General features: G+C 33.4%; 1 protein-coding gene across 15 annotated transcripts in view; it reads right to left on the bottom strand.

The window, feature by feature from the left end:
* The window catches only part of MEF2C (myocyte enhancer factor 2C), a 135,914-nt gene that overhangs the window by 62,779 nt on the left and 54,279 nt on the right, over nucleotides 1-18,856 (bottom strand). For 13 of the 15 annotated variants that reach the window (XM_063422162.1, XM_063422161.1, XM_063422163.1 and 10 more), the window contains 2 exons: nucleotides 14,011-14,208; nucleotides 1,605-1,808 (listed from right to left, as the gene is read on the bottom strand). In XM_063422162.1, coding sequence (XP_063278232.1) covers nucleotides 1,605-1,808; nucleotides 14,011-14,064 — 258 coding nt within the window. In that variant the 5' untranslated portion in view covers nucleotides 14,065-14,208. The remainder of the gene's footprint in view (nucleotides 1-1,604; nucleotides 1,809-14,010; nucleotides 14,209-18,856) is intronic. The other 2 variants (XM_063422165.1, XM_063422164.1) reach the window with 1 other exon arrangement.

The following is an 18,856-nucleotide window of genomic DNA, read 5'->3' as shown; positions in this document are numbered from 1 at the left end:
CATTGTAAAGCAAGTAATAAATTCCTAACTCGATTTCCACCTTTTTCACACAAAAACTTGCAGGAAGAAGTAAAGATATCACAGGAAACTCTTCTGCTAAGAATATTCTGGCTATTTGCCACTAAAAGAGGACAGGACTATATTTTGGGCATAGAATTTGAATTCTTTTGGACAGGACGTGGCTTCCCAGATCTAGGTGTCAGGAAAGGCTTCATGTCTATACAAAAGGTTTGAAGTAAGAGAGGAAAAGAGATGATGGAGAGGAGGAAGAAATTATGCACTTTCCTTCTCTTAACTAATTTAATTTTTTTCCTGCTGCCACAACCTCACCCTATTCTAATGGGGGACAGAATCTAGGGGAAATTAGGAGGGAAGCAAAACAGTTACTTCCTAGATATCGACACAAGGATAGACAGAGAAGTAATATATATTCCTGTGTGCAGTATTTGCCCATCTAAGGTGGTGTGATTGTGACTCTTTGTTACAAAGGTTTTTTTATCCTTTTCAATAATTTATATACAAATAACTCACCATCTTACACTGCTAGTCTCAAAAACATTACTAACCCGGGTGAAGATGCCAAAAGTATCAAAGTCTCATTTCAGACCACATCCAGATCATACAAAAATCTGAAACTAACTTTACAAAGATCTGGAGTAAATTAAGTATATACACCAACATATTCAGGAATAAATTTTCACTGACCCTTAAAATAGATTGTAATCCTTCTATTGTGCTTTTAATTGATACCATTAGATCAGTCAGGGGTTTTAAAAATAGAAGTTGTATAGGTCACATAACTCATTTTTTAGATATCTAAGATGTGAGTGCTTTGTTAATAACAATAAAATCATTGAGGCCTTATGTATTTTGCATAGCTGGAATCCAAATGTGATTGAAAAGTAAACTGACTTTTCTGCTAACATTAGAAGCTTACATTTTAAAACCCTAAATTTAAATTAATAATTTTCAGTAATTGTAAATAAAAATTGCTCCTTATAATTAAAAAAATTAAACAGTATTTCTAGCATTCTAACACTATTGCTTTGATACTGTCACTATTTTTACTGTGCAGATTGTAAATGAACTTTTCTTGCATTTTATTAGATACCATCCTCAAACAATCAAAAAACTAAAAAACATTAGTCAAATTCCACCAACAAATGGTTCTAAATCTTCTTCTACATCTTTTGCAATGTATTCTTAATTCCTCCTGGACAGACAATATTATAACTTTTGGATTGTGCAGACAAAGCATGCAACATTTTCCAGAGAGCCTGTCCCTGGAAGAGACTAGGAGACAAGCAAGAGATTCAACTGGTAGGTAATGGCCAAAGAATGGAAAGGATTAGTTGGTCAAAGTGACAAAGCAGCACAGAAACTGGGACAATAGGGAGCCAGAAATCCATTTGCAGAAGTTTCTGCAAGACTCAGAAGGATAAAACTGCTCACAAAAGACATGGACTTCTTGTAGCTTTGGCTTCATCACCTTCAATGCTCAAGCTAATACATGGATGTCCTATTCTGCTCTCCTGCTGCTATGTCACTTGAAGGTATAATCTACTTGGAGCACCTCCATCTCAGAGCAAAACATGAAGTCTTACCTCAACAATATCTGAATTCGTTCGGCTCTCATGTGGCTCGTTGTACTCGGTATATTTCAGCAACACTTTGTCCATATCAGTGCTGGCATACTGGAAGAGTTTGTTGGTGCTGTTGAAGATGATTAGAGCAATCTCACAGTCACACAGAACACTAAGCTCATAAGCCTTCTTCATTAACCCAAATTTCCTCTTTGTAAAAGTCACCTGGAAAAAAAAATGTTCCATCAGAAATCCACAAGTTGCTCTCTGTAGTCTTTTTCCTATTTTTCTGAACTATAATGTGTGGCTGCTTTGTCTTTGAATTGAACATGCGCAGAAAATGAATAAACATAAATACAGATCCAAAATGGAATATATATATATGTGTGTATGTGTGTGTGTTTTGTATGTACTACACAAGGTAGAAATTCCTTATTATCACTGTGTGAAACTTGATATACAGGTAAGGACCATGGGGTATTTTTATTTAGTGGTGCTATGAAGTGTTGATACCACAGCTTTAATTTAGAAATTCAGATACCCTTTAGATGGCATACATCTTTCCCATGAACATTTACAAAAAAGCACCTCGGATTAGCATCTGTAAATACTTTGAACAACTACAGGCAATTCTGTTTTTTTTATTCTGATAGCAATTGACTTTGATTTCCCGCCCCCCAGCTCCTGCTAGCTTTGAAGCAAAGAAATTATTTCATAACCATTTAAGTAGTGCAAAAGAGATACATTGCTCATATAAACACACAATACTTTTGAAGAAGTGTCTAGTGTTAAAAATCACACTTGTAAGAAATAAGAATTATAAAGTATGAAAGAAGAAAATAGCTGGTCAGCAGCCTTTGAAACAAAGTCTTTTCTGAATATACATATATTTTATTTCATTTCAAGCAATATGTTTAGGAATATGAACGGGCATTTTTAGTAAAAAGGCTTTAGATCATGTTATATAGGAAAGAAATATGGATGTGCTTGCAAGTTCTCAGTAGACTGGCTAATGCCCCTACATAATGCAAAATTCAGGTGGTAGCAAAATTATAATTATTCTCTACAAAATCATAATTTTCCTCAGGGACTGTTTTGACAATGAAAGACCTGCACATCAAACAATTTTTCTGTCTGCTTTTCTGCACTAACTTACAAGTTCCAGTAAGACACATGACTTGAAATAAGAAACTACTAAGAGCTGTTTAAGCTAATTGTATGGTTGAATTTTTCCCCTCTGTTTCTTGATATGTGCAATTTCTGTTAAATAATTTTCATTGACAGGAATTTTAAAGACAATAATGGTTTTGCTAAGTCTATAATTAATCAAATTTAACAAATGGTCAAGGCACTTGGTATGACAAAGACAGGCACACAACCAAGTTTATTGATCTGCCTGATTCTAGATTTGCTGCTGCCATCCATTACATCCCAATAAACCATGGCACCTCTGTACATTAATGCTGAGGCAAGAAGATTTGTCCGTCTGTGATTCATACGGCTGCTGTTTTAAGTTGTCACACTTCTAATTCAAGTTAATGCTAAGTGCAACCCCAGTCTACCTTAAAATCCCAACATGTCAGGCCAATGAAAACGTGACTTTTTAAGTATTGCTAATCCCGATTTGTTAGACTCTCTCAGAAAGATGAGGCTTTGGGTATAGACAAATATATATATAGTGCCCATGCTGTGAACATTTATTCTCCCAAATGCATACTGAATGTTATTCCTTTTATTTTAATCATTTTATCCTCTGTCAACATAGTGTTAAGATAGATGAATTACCACTAAATAAAATTATTCAAGCTTTTAAAAAAAACACTTTCTACTTTCTACAGCACTGGTCTCAAGCATGCAAAATTGACAGTTCTTTCTACATTTGTTTATCATGGCTTTTGATATTTGGAATGAATAATAAGATAGGTAACAAAACTTCACTCAAATTCTAAATAATAATAATGGTAAAATCCTTGTCTTCAAAATAGTCCTTTAATGGTTTCTCTGATTATAGAAAAATGCAATGAAATGGTTGGAAGGTACCCACATATATATTTATGTGTGTATATATACATATATATATATATATATATATATATATATAAGCTTGTTTTAGAAATAATGATACAGAGCACTAATTCAACATATTTTTCTGCATCTAATGCTTTTTCTGTATCTAAAAGACTTTCAATCAACTTTTTGACCACAGTGTTATAGGTGGAGTATTTTTTGCATTTAGCATATTTTTCACCATTAAAGTCCACCCCAGTACAAAAATATCCTTAAAGCCACTGTTTGTGTTTACTATTAGGTAATATTCTGTTAATCCTTAATATTTTGAAAAACCACCCAGCTGTGCTGCATAGCAGATAATTAACTCATAATACTTATCACCAGAATGATATTGGTTAGAGTTAATTTTTATGGATAATGAAAAAAACCCCACAAACCAGAACAACAAACAAATCTTATTTTTCTCTTTCTTTAATATACAGTCTTAATTGCTCTAGTTTTGATTTGGTTTTAATATCTTGATCTTTCTAATTTTTTCTAAATCGACCAGATAATGCTTTCTGTAACTGATAATACATGAATTAAAGGCAATTTTATTTACCACTGTTTCACTACTTGTGATTTAAAATTTTAATTTTTGAATATGTCATTCATAGTGGTTTATCTTTACACATACATAATCCATATACATAGATGTAAATTTATTATGCTTATCTAACGGTCTATAATAACAAGCTTTTCAAATGTATAGTGAAATGTCATGTCATTAACTTCAGAAAAAATGATGAATACTCTTCAAGCCATTTAAAAACAAAATTACCTTTTTGCATACATCTTTCTATTTGGCTACATAAGGAAGATGAATATGCCATATGCTAAAATCCTTTTATGAGAAATATAAGTAAACAGAAAGTTTATTTAACTTTATTTTTTCAATTTATTCACCATTTGCCACGTTAACTATTCTCATTCACAATAAAAATATTAAAATGAAAAAATATTTAATAAATATTCTCTAAGGTAGCAGATAATATTCTAGTATTGAACAAGTTTTGTTGAGTGGTAAAAAACACATATTTTTTTTAAAACTTCTGTTCTTTTGTCTAGTTGTAAGGCAGTGTGGAACCTACACTCAAAAAGCTCTGATTGCACTTGAATTGCACTTGACTTAGTGCTGAGAGTGAACAAGACAGTCATACTGTCATGAATACAAACTGTAGCTACATCACCAAAAAATTTATGTGTTCACATAGTCTTATAATTTGTGTTCAAAGTACTCAGTCTTGGTAGTGTCATATAACAACTGACAATGTCACTTTGTCACTTACTATAAACAACACTAGTGACACTCAAGGAAAACACACACAGAGTGAGAAAATACATCAACATACTTCAAATAATACATCCCCCAAAAATGCATACACTTTGATATCTCTGTAACATTTAATTTTTTTCAGCAGCAAGAACCAAATCACTACATGTTATATCCAGACAATATTAGTCAATGTATGCTTAATTATCTCACTGTCTAAATTACTGTTAATTTTCAGGTTTTTCAGTTAACAAATCTACTTCTCTTTAGGAGAAGGATAAGAAATTTAGGGAGTCCTTTTGAGATAGAATATTTTATATGATAGATGAAAATTATGAAAAATAAAGTGGAATGGGAAGTGGAACAGATAGGAGGTCAACATTCAATGATCTTTAAAACCTTTTTAAGCATGTGTATATAAATCACAAGGTTTTCAACAATGATACAATTTCTAAATATTTGTATGAGATGCTTGAATGTGTTGTTTCATATACATTGCAAAAAGAACAGGGTGTGGATACCACCAAATTTGTTTCTGAATACTACCAAAAATAACCTAAGTATATCCCTTTGTATTAACTCAAAACCAGCTAGTCTGTTATATTTGTCCTAAAACTGTAATTATTCTAGTTATTCAATATTTATTTATTTATTTTAAATATAATTGTACTCTTAATAAGAATGGTGGTACCAAGAAGGTAGGTTACTAAAGTCTGAAGCATTTTCATATAAGAAAAAGCATTAATGCTGATGACTTTGTATGGTGTGATCTAATCAAGATGTTACTTGATTATAAAATACAGTGAAGTAGTCAACTTTCAATTTCCTTGATATAAATCAAGGTGAGCTTTTTATGTATTTTGGATGAAGTTCTAACTAAAGGTGAAATGTGCTAAAAGAAAGGCATTGAAAAAAGAAAATTGCTAAAAGGGTGATTTTCTGCTTCAACTCTGGGTCTTCTTCAGTTCCATGGAAACAGCTTTCAAATGGCCTAATCTATATCTGCAAGTGAAGCTGTAAACACTCTGAGTTCGAGTGTGCGTGTCACACAATGATATGCTCAATTTAGAGAGCAACTTGTGCAGAGAAGACTTCCTTGTTTAATCACTATTAAGTTAAACTTACCTAAGCTATATAAATTAGAATGTACAGTCACTTGGTTGCAATTACAAATTCTCTCATCTGCTGAAATTGTAATTTAGCTGTGCGAGTTTGTAAATGGGGATGCTAGCCACCGGAAATAGTCTTTCTTTAAGTAAATTTGTAACAAGAATTTTACACATCTTATGTTTTTAATTTATCAGCAAAAAACCCACAAGCATCCATAAAAATTCTCATTTAATGAATGCAGCCTTCAGGATATGTTATCTATCCTTTTTTGCCATATGATTGTTGTGTCTTTTGGTAGGAGTTGGTTTGGGATTAGTTTAGTTCAGTTTAATTTATTTTTAGTTTTAATTCAGGTCTTCTAGCAATTTTTTCTGAAATCTCACGAACTATGAGAGGCTGAACCATAACATCACTCTGTATTTGTCACTAACAGTCACAGCATATGTGCTAACACTTTGTTTTCAAATTAGCAGTCCCGTGATGTTTCAGATGATTCATTCCAGCCAGTGTCAGAATATCAGTACTCACCTTACTTCTTTTTATTCTGACTATACAGATATAGTCAGCACTGACATAGAAAAATGAGAGAAACAGAATTTTCACAAAGTGCTTCCCAAATATATTTCCTGCCATTAAACAGGGGGAGAAGAGGAATCACTGATGCAGAGAAATATCTCATAATGGCACCATATTGTCAAATAAAAATGTCTGTTTGTCCTTACTTCATCTGGAATGTCTAAATTTCAGATACAGGGACTAGAGCATGCATAGTAGATATAATGTATGTGATAAATAGGAGGTACTATGTGAGCAGTCTACCCACCTTCAAACATAAGGCCAAATTGCAGATGGGCTCTCCACTAAAATGTCACTGCCAGGCACCTAAATCTATCCTGTTGAAAAACCAAATAACTACTGGAGAGGCAAAAGCTGTTGCCATATTCTCTCTTCTCCCTTTCCCTCTTATTTTCCCCTGATTTTTGTTTAGAACTGTTTGTCATATAAAGAAGTCTGGCTGAAACAATCTTTACCATAACTCTCAAATGGACTAGCAAATAGCATCAGTGCAGAATTTGATCTAGACAAACCTTCCTTTATGCAGTAGTTAGGCATACAACATTAAATGAAAGACTTCCAGCAAACTGCTTCCATGTTCTTATAACCCTCCAGCATAATTTACAGGGATGAGACAGCACTGATTTATGCTGGTAAATGAGCTATTGTCCCAGAAAGCGCCAAGCATATTGAGCTATGACTTGAGGAAAAGTCCAGATAAAGATGAGTTCTAAGAGGATGCCCTAAAATTATAGCCCTAATAAATAAAATGCTCATGATTAGCCCATATAAAAAAGAAGGGGTTTTATGTTACACCACATTTTTAGAATCTTTGTGCATAAATAACAGATCAAATACCTAAAGTAGTGATACTATTCAATCTGCCCACATCCAAGTCATAGAGGTCAACCTTGCAAGTTTTTCCTGTGTAAGAAAGGAAAGAAGGGATAAAACTGAAAGATATATTAATTAAAGATGATACAGAAATCTCAGAAATTAGGAGATTAACCAGTATCAATATGTTTCCCACTTTAACTCATAAATTAAGATCTAAGACCAAACAGGAATGAAAGAATAATAAACACTAATCTCAAATGTTTCACTCACTTCCTTTTGTTGAATCAGAGAGATTTGATTAAGGCCTTTATAGACAGGCCTACAGATACATAAAAATTTTAGGCAAAGAAGATGATCTCAAAAACACAGTGGCTCAAAAGCCGACTTTTTTTTTTTTTTTTTTTTTTTTTTTTTTTTTGGTATGCTATCACCAGTTCTGGCGGGTACAAACATATGTTTATAGTAAAAAACATGTTTATAAGTTCTGTACAGCTAAAATGTTCATAAGGTAAAGGTCAAAGAATATTTCATTCCCTGCTGAGCAAATGGTCAGGAAGCACATTTGTCTGCATTTCCTGTCATAACAGGAAGAGTGTAACTTCTTCCTCTCCACAATGGCTTCAGTTCTGCTTCCCACCTCCAGCTCTTTCTCCCCCAGGGCTTTGTAAACCATTCCTTGTGAGACAGCAAGACTGTGCCTGTGTCTGCACTATTTTTCAGCTCTGCTGTGTTGGCAGATGCCTCATTCACTACTGCACTCTCTTTACTTAGGCTTCTTGCTCACACTTCAAATTAAAAGTAATTTGACCTAAATATTTACCTTATTATAATTCACTCTAAATTATGCTCAGAGCACCAATTTGTAATACAAGCATATTTAACCATAAAATATTGCATGCTAGAAATTCGTGGTTCATTTCAGTAGCTCTGTAAAGTTTTACTTCCCAGGTAGTCTGGAACAGCATGAAAAGTGTTGCCAGACTTGTACAGGTCACCACAAATTAGGAGTCTTTAAAACTTGGGGTGCAACTCTTCTCTTGCAGAAACCTAACTTTACCTATGAAAAACCAAAGCGCATGTCTAATTGTAATGCTCTATTTTAAACATGTATCTGTGTGCAATTTAAAATAAGGAATTAAAAATATGTAAAGATAAAAAGTGTGATGTTTTAGACAAAGGTTAATTGAACAAAAAATTTTGCTTAGGTGCATAGTCAAGCAGTTACATTTTCATGTGAAAACATTTCCCTGGGGGCGGGAAATTTCAGCTCTTGGATAAAATGCAGAGGCTCTATGAAGGAATAATCAAAATATAAGTAAATAGGTGGAAAAAAAGTTTTTTATCTATCTTGTGCTCATGTTAGCTTTACTATTCAAGTTCTTCACTGTTTCAACCAGGAAGCTTCTGATTCAGACAGTAGTCTCTTACCCTTTCCTTTTAAATAGAGCTGAAACAGAGACAAAAATAGATACATGAGGCTGAAATTAATTTTGAAACTAGCAGCATTAGGTATAAAATCAGTAGAACAAATCTAGGTCTTCCTGCAAATGGTCATTTCCTTCCAGGATATTCTTTCCCTGCCCCATAATCTCACTTTAATATCTACTTTGATTTGTTCTCTATTGAGCTGATAACTCAGTAATTCTCATCTTATAGCTTTACAGACTTTCTGAAATTAAAGAGTGATAAAAAGCTTGGGCATGAAAACGTTAAACACCAAGTGTTTGTTACTGTAATATCCTACAGATTTACACAGACTTGATGCTTTAAAATGGGTGTCTCAATGTCAAACATCTTAATTTGAAATGTACACTTACTATGGTATTTAATAACAGTTAAGACCCCGGCAACTCATTACAAATTGAAAGAAATGAACACTGTGCAGAATCATTAAATATGATAAACTCGGTTGTAATTGTGACTCTTTAGAAGCAGGAAAAAAATGCAAAACTAATGAGTAAGAAAATCATAGGGACAAAAAATGGTGCATCACACTGTAAGACTTCGTATTTCTTAATACTAATTAGAAAATTGAGGATTAAATGAAAGAGAGTGTTTCAGATCTAACACTACAAAATCATTGGGTCAATACACCCTCATTGCTGGGTCAGTGTAACTCTGGATTTGGCTCACAGATCACGGATTTAATGAGACATTTTGTGAGACACCTTGTATAACAGTAAGACAATATAATTTATGCCATTGCACCTATTTATTTTAGGTTTGGACAGCCCTGTCTGGATGGCTGCAAAAGGTTTCAGATGGTCCCCATCTAAAGCAGACTACAAAAGGCTGTAGTTGAAACTAACAAAATATTTCACACTTATGAAGAAACCAGAAAAAATACAAGGACTTTTTTCAGACAGAGGAATACAATTTTTCCTTCATGTGTTGAAGCTGAATTATTTCTTTCAATTAATAAAACACAGGAAAATAAAGTTCACACATTTTTTCCAAGTGACCTCTGTCTTTCTCTTTTTTTAAACCAACGTAGAAGTGTTACCAAAATCCTTCTCCAATCTACTCAATTGAAATTTCTGCAGAAAGAATTTATAGCAGTCAGGAACTTCTAGCATCAGATGTCAATGCTAACATTTTTGGCTATTGATTCTGCTAATGGTGCAACTAATGTCATGTAAGCAGTCACAGTCTATTTAAATGGTCAAATTGGTTGGCAACAAGTCTAGCACAACCTCACAACCTTGTTGAGCTTGAACAGTATTACCAGGGATTCATTCCACATTTATAAAGACTATATTATCCATGAATTATCACTAGAATAAAAAGAAAATATTTGCTCACATTGTCTGCTTGAGAGTTTTGATTTCCATTTAATATTAAGGTGCCAACCAAACGACACAAAATAAATGAACATTTAATCTAGGCCTGGCAGTTATTAATCCTCCTTCTATACACGTTAAAAACAGGGAAAGGGAATTTTTCAGATAGTCTTCTCTGAAACTTTTCCAACCAAAGAAAATTCATGATTATTCATAGAGTCAAACATACTCGCCATCTTTGACACCATGAGGTATCAATGAGCACTAGAAAAAGACAACCTACTTGCAGCCCACCAGAAACAACATTAAATTAATGGCTCCTCCCAGTTAAAATCCTGAATTCTGCACTCACTAAAGTCAATGTGAGAACTCTTAAGCAGGTCAGGGTAAAAGGACTAGGCCTCTAATGACTGAGTTGCAGTAGTTTTCCTTTATACCCAAAAATCAAAGCTTAAAATAGTTCTTGAAAAATGCAGATTATATCCTCAAATTGCACATTTCTATGAGATTTGCAGACAGAAATATGATTCTGGATAGCTTGAACTTAAGTTTATTGCCAGTATGGTCACTAAAGTACACAAATCCAACCAACTAGACTTAGAAGAAATTCTCTTGAAGGGAGATCAACACTATTTTTATCCTTCCCAATCTACTCATACAAGCATGTTGGGGAGTCTCCTACTACAGCAGATAGTAGTGTGGAAGAAAACAGCTGTTTCACAGAGAGAACAAGTACACCATTCAATGGCTGATGTAGAGGAGCCTGGGAAAGTGAGTGGAAAAGCAAGGACAAGATTTTGCTCCCCAGGCCTTGTAACAACTTGAAACAACTGTTTGCAAGTATTCTGCTTTCCGAATAGATTCACATTTACACTGGGAGAGAAGACAAAATAATAAAACTACTGTTCTAGCTCCTCATTTGATATGTGTTCTGTGTGTTTTTACGAGCATGTGCCGTATAGCAAACAATTTATGTGCTTGAGAACAGCTGAGGAGGCACCATCCAGGTGTATCATATCTAACATACCTTTGTGAAACCACACCACGTTGAATGTAAGCAACTATAAAACAGTTTCTAACCAAGCAGCTTGCTGCTGTCCTTGCAAATGTTTTTTTGGTGAGGTAGAAAGAAAATATCTCCATCTGTAAATGAAGCTACAAATAGGCTTTGTGTAACTGTGCTTGAGCTGGTATCTTAGCTTCCCTAATCACAAGCTTTTAACCATTTTTTTCTGGTGTAACCTTTTAATCTTTTTTTGGTATATATTTATGCAATCAAATAAAAAGACAATACAGGAATATAAACAAGGTAATATTTTCAGATTACTGGAAGTGTGCAACAAATAAACTGATGCTGCTATGCTAAAGCAGCAATGCCTCATGATATTTTAAGGACCAGTGAGGTTTGTGAAAGAACACACTTCATATAAATGGTTAAAACAACAATCAGCTAATATTAAAAATCCAGTTGTATTTAATCACATATATATTACTGGAGTTGAAAACCCTAATCCCACAGTCCAGTGAAATGATGAAAATCTTTTCATTTGCTTCATTGAGCTTTAAATCAGGGCACTAATTACAAGATAAAGTCAGTAGAAATATGTTTAAATTTTTCTTTAACATTTTAGTAGAAGTAAGAAGCAGAATCAAGCCAGTTTTCAATATGGATAGTAAAATGATGTAAATCTATACCCAAAGCTTCACAGTGACTAAGCTACATTAGCAAATATTGAATTGGGATTGTTCAGCCTGGAAAAGAGAAGGCTGGGACTTAACTACAGCCTTCCAGTACCTGAAGGGAGTCCACAAGGAAGTTGGAGAGGGACTTTGTACAAGGGCATGGAATGACAGGACAGGGGGGAATGTTTTTAAGCTGACAGAAAGTAGGTTTATGTAGGACATTAGGAAAAAAATCTTTACTGTGAGGGTAGTGAAGCACAAGTACAGGTTGATCAGAGAAGTTGCAGCTGCCCCGTTCTTTGGAAGTGTTTGAGGTCAGGATTTGAGCAACCTGGTAGTTTGGAAGGAGTCTCTGCTCATGGTAGTGGGGCTGGAACTAGGTTTCTTCCAATCCAAACCATTCTGCAATTCTATGAGTCTAAGATATGGTAATGAGACAAACTCTTCCTCCACTAACACGACAATTGTTAGTATTCTAGGGTTACAGTTTTATTCATAATTATTAGTTCTGAAGGCTTGAAACTGGAATTCTTGAAACTCTATTATGAATGATTTGAAGACTGTCTTATTTTTTAGAAGTATATTTAACCACTTTAAAAATATTTTTTTGACAACAGGGGAGCTAAAATCACTGTAAATTCTATATTTGAGCAAGCAAGTTGAGATTGAACCTGTTGTATGAACTAATGTTATCGATGGCAAAGTTTTGTCATATCATTTACAAAATAATTCACGTTCCCTTCAAAAAGAAACCATTGTAGCATGGGCAAGTTTCAAACTACTACTGACTGAATATTTAATAACCAATTCAATATTTCAAATCCAATTTCAACTGCAAGCTATAAGACAATTAAAATAAATATGATGATATTTATTTATTCTTAGAATTATTGCTTTTAAGCTTGTCTCACAAGAACAGGCAATTCTTAGGGAAAACACCACTAATTACTAGTAAAACTACTAACACTACAAAATCTAAAAATTCTTGAACAGCTTATTTAAGGACTATAATTTATTGTTATCCTTAGGCTGAGTTTTTTAGGGCTTAATAAAATCCACCATGACTAACAGCTTCTTAAAAAATCCCTGAATAGACAAAGAAATTTATAGAACAAATTAGTAGTACTACTATATTAATAGTAACTCAGTATCAAGTTCTTAAAAATCAGCTACTGAAGATTATTCCTAAATTGCAGCCAGGTGTATGAAGAAAATTAATCATAGTATTAAGTAATTATATGGAGAGATTCTCTCAAGTGTGGATCTCCAGTTTCAACAAAACATCCACATCCATTCATTTACATCAAATATAAACAGCACCAATCTTCATCAATATTATTTGAAGATATCAGTTATTGAATTTTACTTTTGTGAAAAGAGGGAAGCAAATTCTCTAATTTATGATCATATTTTAACTAGCAGAGATAGTGTTGATAATATGTGACAGCTCCCTAGACATTTTATTTTAAAGCAGAGTTAAAAATTAGTAAATCTGCCCTGTTGGACCTATTTAGCCTTAGCTAATAATGACCGTCACTTGGTTTTATAACTACAACATGCTAGTATTATTGTATGTGGTTTTGGAAAGTATTAGGCTACTCAAATTCTTCTTAAAATTAATACAGGAAAAGTGGAGACTTTTATATGAAGCAGTGTCTTTTTTACATGAACGATATAAAAATAAAGACACTGCAAAGGTGAAGGAGCACAAATAATTGGGATGTCTGAAATTTAAATGAAAGTGCTCATATTATAATAACTTATATTATAATATAGTTCACAGAACACTAAATATAATACTATAATACTAAAAGCCTGTATCCTGTAGCAACTCACAGGTGTGTTTAATCGTGTATATTCCAGACTAAAGTCAAAGCAAGAACACACACAGCAGTCTTTGTAGAATCAAGTTCTCAAGTAATAACTTCCTAACTGTGCATGTTATGGGACTTGAAAACACTGTGTGTGAGGTTTCAGGTTGTACAAAAGTATTTTTTGTTTGAGAGTCTAACATACATTGTGTATATGTATACATGTATGTTGGTATATGCATAGGTATACAAACATCTTTTTAATCACTTTTAATAAGTCACCTTTTAAATACCATCTGATGCTCAAGTCAGTTTTTTTTGCAACTCACCTGTCTGTTACGTTCATCCATAATCCTTGTAATCTGAATCTTTTTTCTCCCCATAGTCCCCGTTTTTTTTTCTCTCCTTCTTCCTTTAAATTACGTATTTTTCCCTTCTCTTTTATTCCTCTTTCCTGTTTCCTCAAAACAAACCTCCTTCTTCAGCACTTGCACTACTCAGTTCACCGTCCCCTGCATCCGTTCCTGCTGAACACAGAAAGTAAATCAAATGTTATTGTGAAATTGATAACCAGATGGAAGTAATTATATGGAGCTGGCCAAGCATCTTCATCATAATTTAGTGTACAAATAAATTTTAATGAAAATTTACTACACCTGTAAAACAAGTAATGCATGGAGGAAAAAAATTATTCAAAGGCTTATTTCCATGAATGAAAACACCAAACACAAATATATCAAGAAATAAAGAAAAAGACTGAAGTGAAAATTTTTATATTGTGAAAATTTTAGTGGAATTAAATGTCTTTAATTTTAAATATCACTCAGAGCTCTAATATGAAAAATTACCGAAATCAGAGAGTTAATGAACTGTTCTATATCTATGTATACTAAGCAGGCCAGCTAATTTATTTCTGAAGGGAAAATAATTTTGGGTTTTGACAGCAGAGGTGATAATTTCCCTCATTGTGCAAATAAGATGGACATTTTTTAAAGTGTTACTTGGTATATAAGAGTTAGCTTTGAATCCAAAGTTCTTAACCTTATTGTTTAAGAACATAAATTAGTGAAAGTATTACTGAAGATACTTGAAGAAAACACTAGCTCACTTTTCCCTCATTTCATGTTAGTGTAAATTCTAAATTGTTCTGCAAAGGATTTATAACCTTCAAACACGTGTTTACTTATAAAAACAGAACAATTGAGGCAGATGACAATTTAAGAATGTTTTAAAAAATATTTTTACTACTTTAATAATGCATGAGCTTTACAATACTGGCTCTGTCACAGAGCTAAGGACAGATATGTACAGTACATAAAATTACACAATGCAAGGAACATATTTCACAAAATGTTGTAACCCACATAATTAATTTCTATCATATGCAAATTATTTTAACAATAAAAGAGTCCATGGAAATAGAAAAAATACAAAAATTATTTACCCCAGTATAAGATAAAAGACACAAGTTTTTCCTCTTTATAATCTTAATTTACCATATTTTTATATTTATATATATTTTCATAGAATAGCACAACGTTTTTTGAAACACAGAATAGAAAAAAGAAATCTGAAAAATATAAATTTATATGTTCTTTTGAAGTTTTTATATTAGCTCCATAATGTAGTAAAAATATTGCCTTGGAATTAAAAAATCTGTAATTTTAAAATAGAGGCTGGTATTTCCTCATTTATTCTCAACTTATAGTATCTCAGCCAAGCTGATAAATTCTCACAATGTCTTACATAACACTAAGCTGATATCCTGGTCATTTAATCCATTATTTGGCTCTGATTCAAAGCTACTGAGGTAGAAAAGCTAGATCGCACTCCTTCTGATCTTCAATTCTCTTTTGATTTTCTTAGCATACATTAAACTTTAAACTGTTTAAGTGTTTTATCACTAAGAAAAAAAATTAACAAATGAGCAGCCAGTCTGAGTCTTCTAGCTAGCCACTATGATGTAATTAATCTATTGGGCAAAACAAATATTCAAGTGTACTACTCATTATATTTCTGTACAGGAATGTCTTTTGATATTATTTTCTGGGCATATTTGTATATCATTACCATAATGAAGAACACAGAAAATGGAACAATTCATATTGTGAATATAACAAAATATAGACTGCAAAATTTCTTTGGGTTTTTTTTTAATATTTGAAAACAATAGCTTCTTACTGCTTAAAAATACACAAAGATTGTTGATCATATTTGCAAAAACGTTAAAAGAAAAAAAAGTTAAAAGAAAACCAAAACTTTGAAATAAATTTATTTTGTAAATGTATTTTTAAAAGCTCCTTTTCCAAACTAAGTTAGGAGACAGTCTTATCTGATTTTCAGTGTTGACAAACAAATCAGTCTATTTTTAGAAACAGTTTTACATTTCCTTGGATTGGGTTACTTTCCTGTTTTTCCTAGTCTTACCCCAACACAAAGGACAAATTAGAGTGGTGTTTCCCATGCACATGCAGCACTCAAAAGAGACTAACAGGCTTTCTCTGTAGAAGCAAACCCCTACTCTAATCCACAGCAAATGCACATGGAACAACTTCCGTTCCTTTCATTCAGCTGAGGCCAGTGCTGCTGTTGGTTTACAGCACTCTGTCTGCCTAAGCTTCTATTCACTGCAGGGTGGAAGGTCAGGGTGGGCAGATTAGAGCAGTTGTGGCTGGTTAGTGAAGATGAGCTGCTCTGCAGATCAAGATGCTGATGCTGAGTGAGTTCAGAAAAAAATCACTTAATACTGAGAAAACTTTCAGGAAGGATAAAAATCACAGTGGAGGAGCAGTATGTTGAGTCCCTCCCACACACTTATCAGTTCAACATTTAAGACCAGTCTTCAAACAACAACAGCTTTTACAGACAGTTTAAAGTCAGAACCTTAAAATTCCTGTGATCTACACAAAATTATCTTAAACTAATTCATGCAAGACTTGATAAGCAGAATTTTGTATAAAACATATAATTAGGTCATCTGTATGAAACATATAATTTGCAAAGAAACATAAATTTGCTTTAACAGGCAGTGAGTTTTCTTGTATAGATTAAAAAAAAAAATCTTTCCTCCTAATGTCCTAGTTTGCATTTTGCTTACTTGTCCAACTTGAAATAAAAGTTTTTCAGTTTTGTAACAAACTTATATCCTTTTTAAAAAAACCCAATTTCTGCTATTTTTTATTACTACTCAAAACAAATTGGGAAGCCTGTGGTATTCCCCTCTATTTCACTTACTCTTTTACGCATACACACAGACATACACAGACACAGACACAGACACACACACACACAGATATATATATATATAAACACATACGCCCCTATCAATGCATAGACCTTCAAATGCTTACTATGTGTTAGCTGATAGTTCTGTATATTTCATTAGTACACACATAAAAAAGATAGGTGAACTGATTCCCAGTCAATGAAATTCAGATAAATAAATCAAGTCATCTCATGCAAGGGCTATAACCTTCAAATCCTGGTAGTTTCCAAGTCAAAAAGGATGTAAAGAGTGCTGGAGACCATAAGAAACAGTTCCTCGTGGCTGCTTAGGACTTCATCAGTGCTCTCAATACGTTTTGAAAGTTCTTGCAGAACCAAGGATTGCAGTATTAAGTATTTCAAGTTCCTATTAACTGGTAAGTCTTTATTTCACTAATATTAATAAAGCACATTGACTAGAAAAGTTGAATGTACTACACTGTGCTTCAGGCTTCAACTATCTAAGAGAATCTAAAAAGGAGCTTTGTTGAAGTAGCTCCACATGAAAGAAAACTTCCAACTTAATAATATAGTCACATGCAAACAAATTGCATTTAAAGAAACACAGAGTTAAATGCTATTTTGTTATAGTTTACTGCATTTTTTTGCAAAGTCAAGTAGAAAAAAAAGCCCAAAACAACTAAACCCAAAACAAACCAGACCGCTTGAAAAAAGAGGAACTTAATTTTTGTCAGTCTTCTGTTCATTATATGATTTGGCAGAGGCAGTGTTAGCTGTCAGAAGATTGATCTGAGCCTTGAGAAGAGAAAAGAGCTAAAGGAAAAATGCAGCAAATCACTTGACCGCTCCTGTCTCTCTTTTGAACACTGACACACAGACATATGCACACACATACACACACATGCGCACCCGCTATCCCTTCTCTGCAACACAGAAGAATCTTGACAGAATGGCAGGAAGCACGCACAGAGCAGTCAGGGAAGGATATTATGTCAGCAACCACGAACAATAAAAGGTGTAAAGGTGCTTCCTTCCCTAAACCGTTCCAGAAGTGCAAAATAGGAACCAAAACTGTCCACTTCCTTCTCTGAGCAGAACTGTCTGAATCTGCTCTGCTGCAACACCCCAGACAGAGAATCCTTTGAGCAGCTACACCAAGAGAAATAAGGAGTATCAAAACAAGACAGTAAAAATATTTGATTTATAAACAAGAAGGCAGCCAGAGAAAAATCAAGTTGAAATGTGCTAGAGTTTATAGTGTTTTCATGGTCACTTTACAAAAGTAACGAACTTGTCACAAAGATGTCTTTATTCCATTAAGCAGCTTACATTCTGAGTGGATTAATTAGGTTAAAACTGAAGAACAAAACAATTTTTTTTATTATGCTGATATAAGCAAGTAAAGAAAAAGTGCTATTCCCTTTCTCCTACCATTCTCATCTTGATATATAAAAGTAACTTTAAAGGTCTATGAAATCTTTTTAGGCAAGTCTGTTTTCTCAATCAAGTTTTGAATCTGTGTCAAAAATTTGAATGTAAACATAATCTACTTTTCTGATGAAAAACTAGCTGCAAAACCTAACCATGAATATTGACAGCGAGAGAAACTTATTAAGATAAAATGGTCACTTGGTTTCTGTAAAATCCTGACTGACTGTGTTCCACACGCAAAGACAGCAACACAGTGAAGAAACAGTTGGGCATACTGCATCAATTGAAGACATCACTCATTTTGGGTCTGTCACCTCGAGCTGGATATAATTTAAAGAAATGTGGAGAAGGGTGAAAATAATTATTTATCATGTTATCTGACTGAGATCAGCTGACATTAAAGATAGAAGTGGTTCTTTACATTTACATGGTGGTTTGGTTGCATGGTCATAACAAAAGATACAGTTTGGGCCATTAACAGAAGGTTATGATAAAATTATATATGTCATCACCATGGCA

This window comes from Prinia subflava, chromosome Z (genome assembly GCF_021018805.1).
Source record: "Prinia subflava isolate CZ2003 ecotype Zambia chromosome Z, Cam_Psub_1.2, whole genome shotgun sequence".
NCBI lineage: Eukaryota > Metazoa > Chordata > Aves > Passeriformes > Cisticolidae > Prinia > Prinia subflava.
This window is presented reverse-complemented; position numbering and strand designations above follow the sequence as displayed.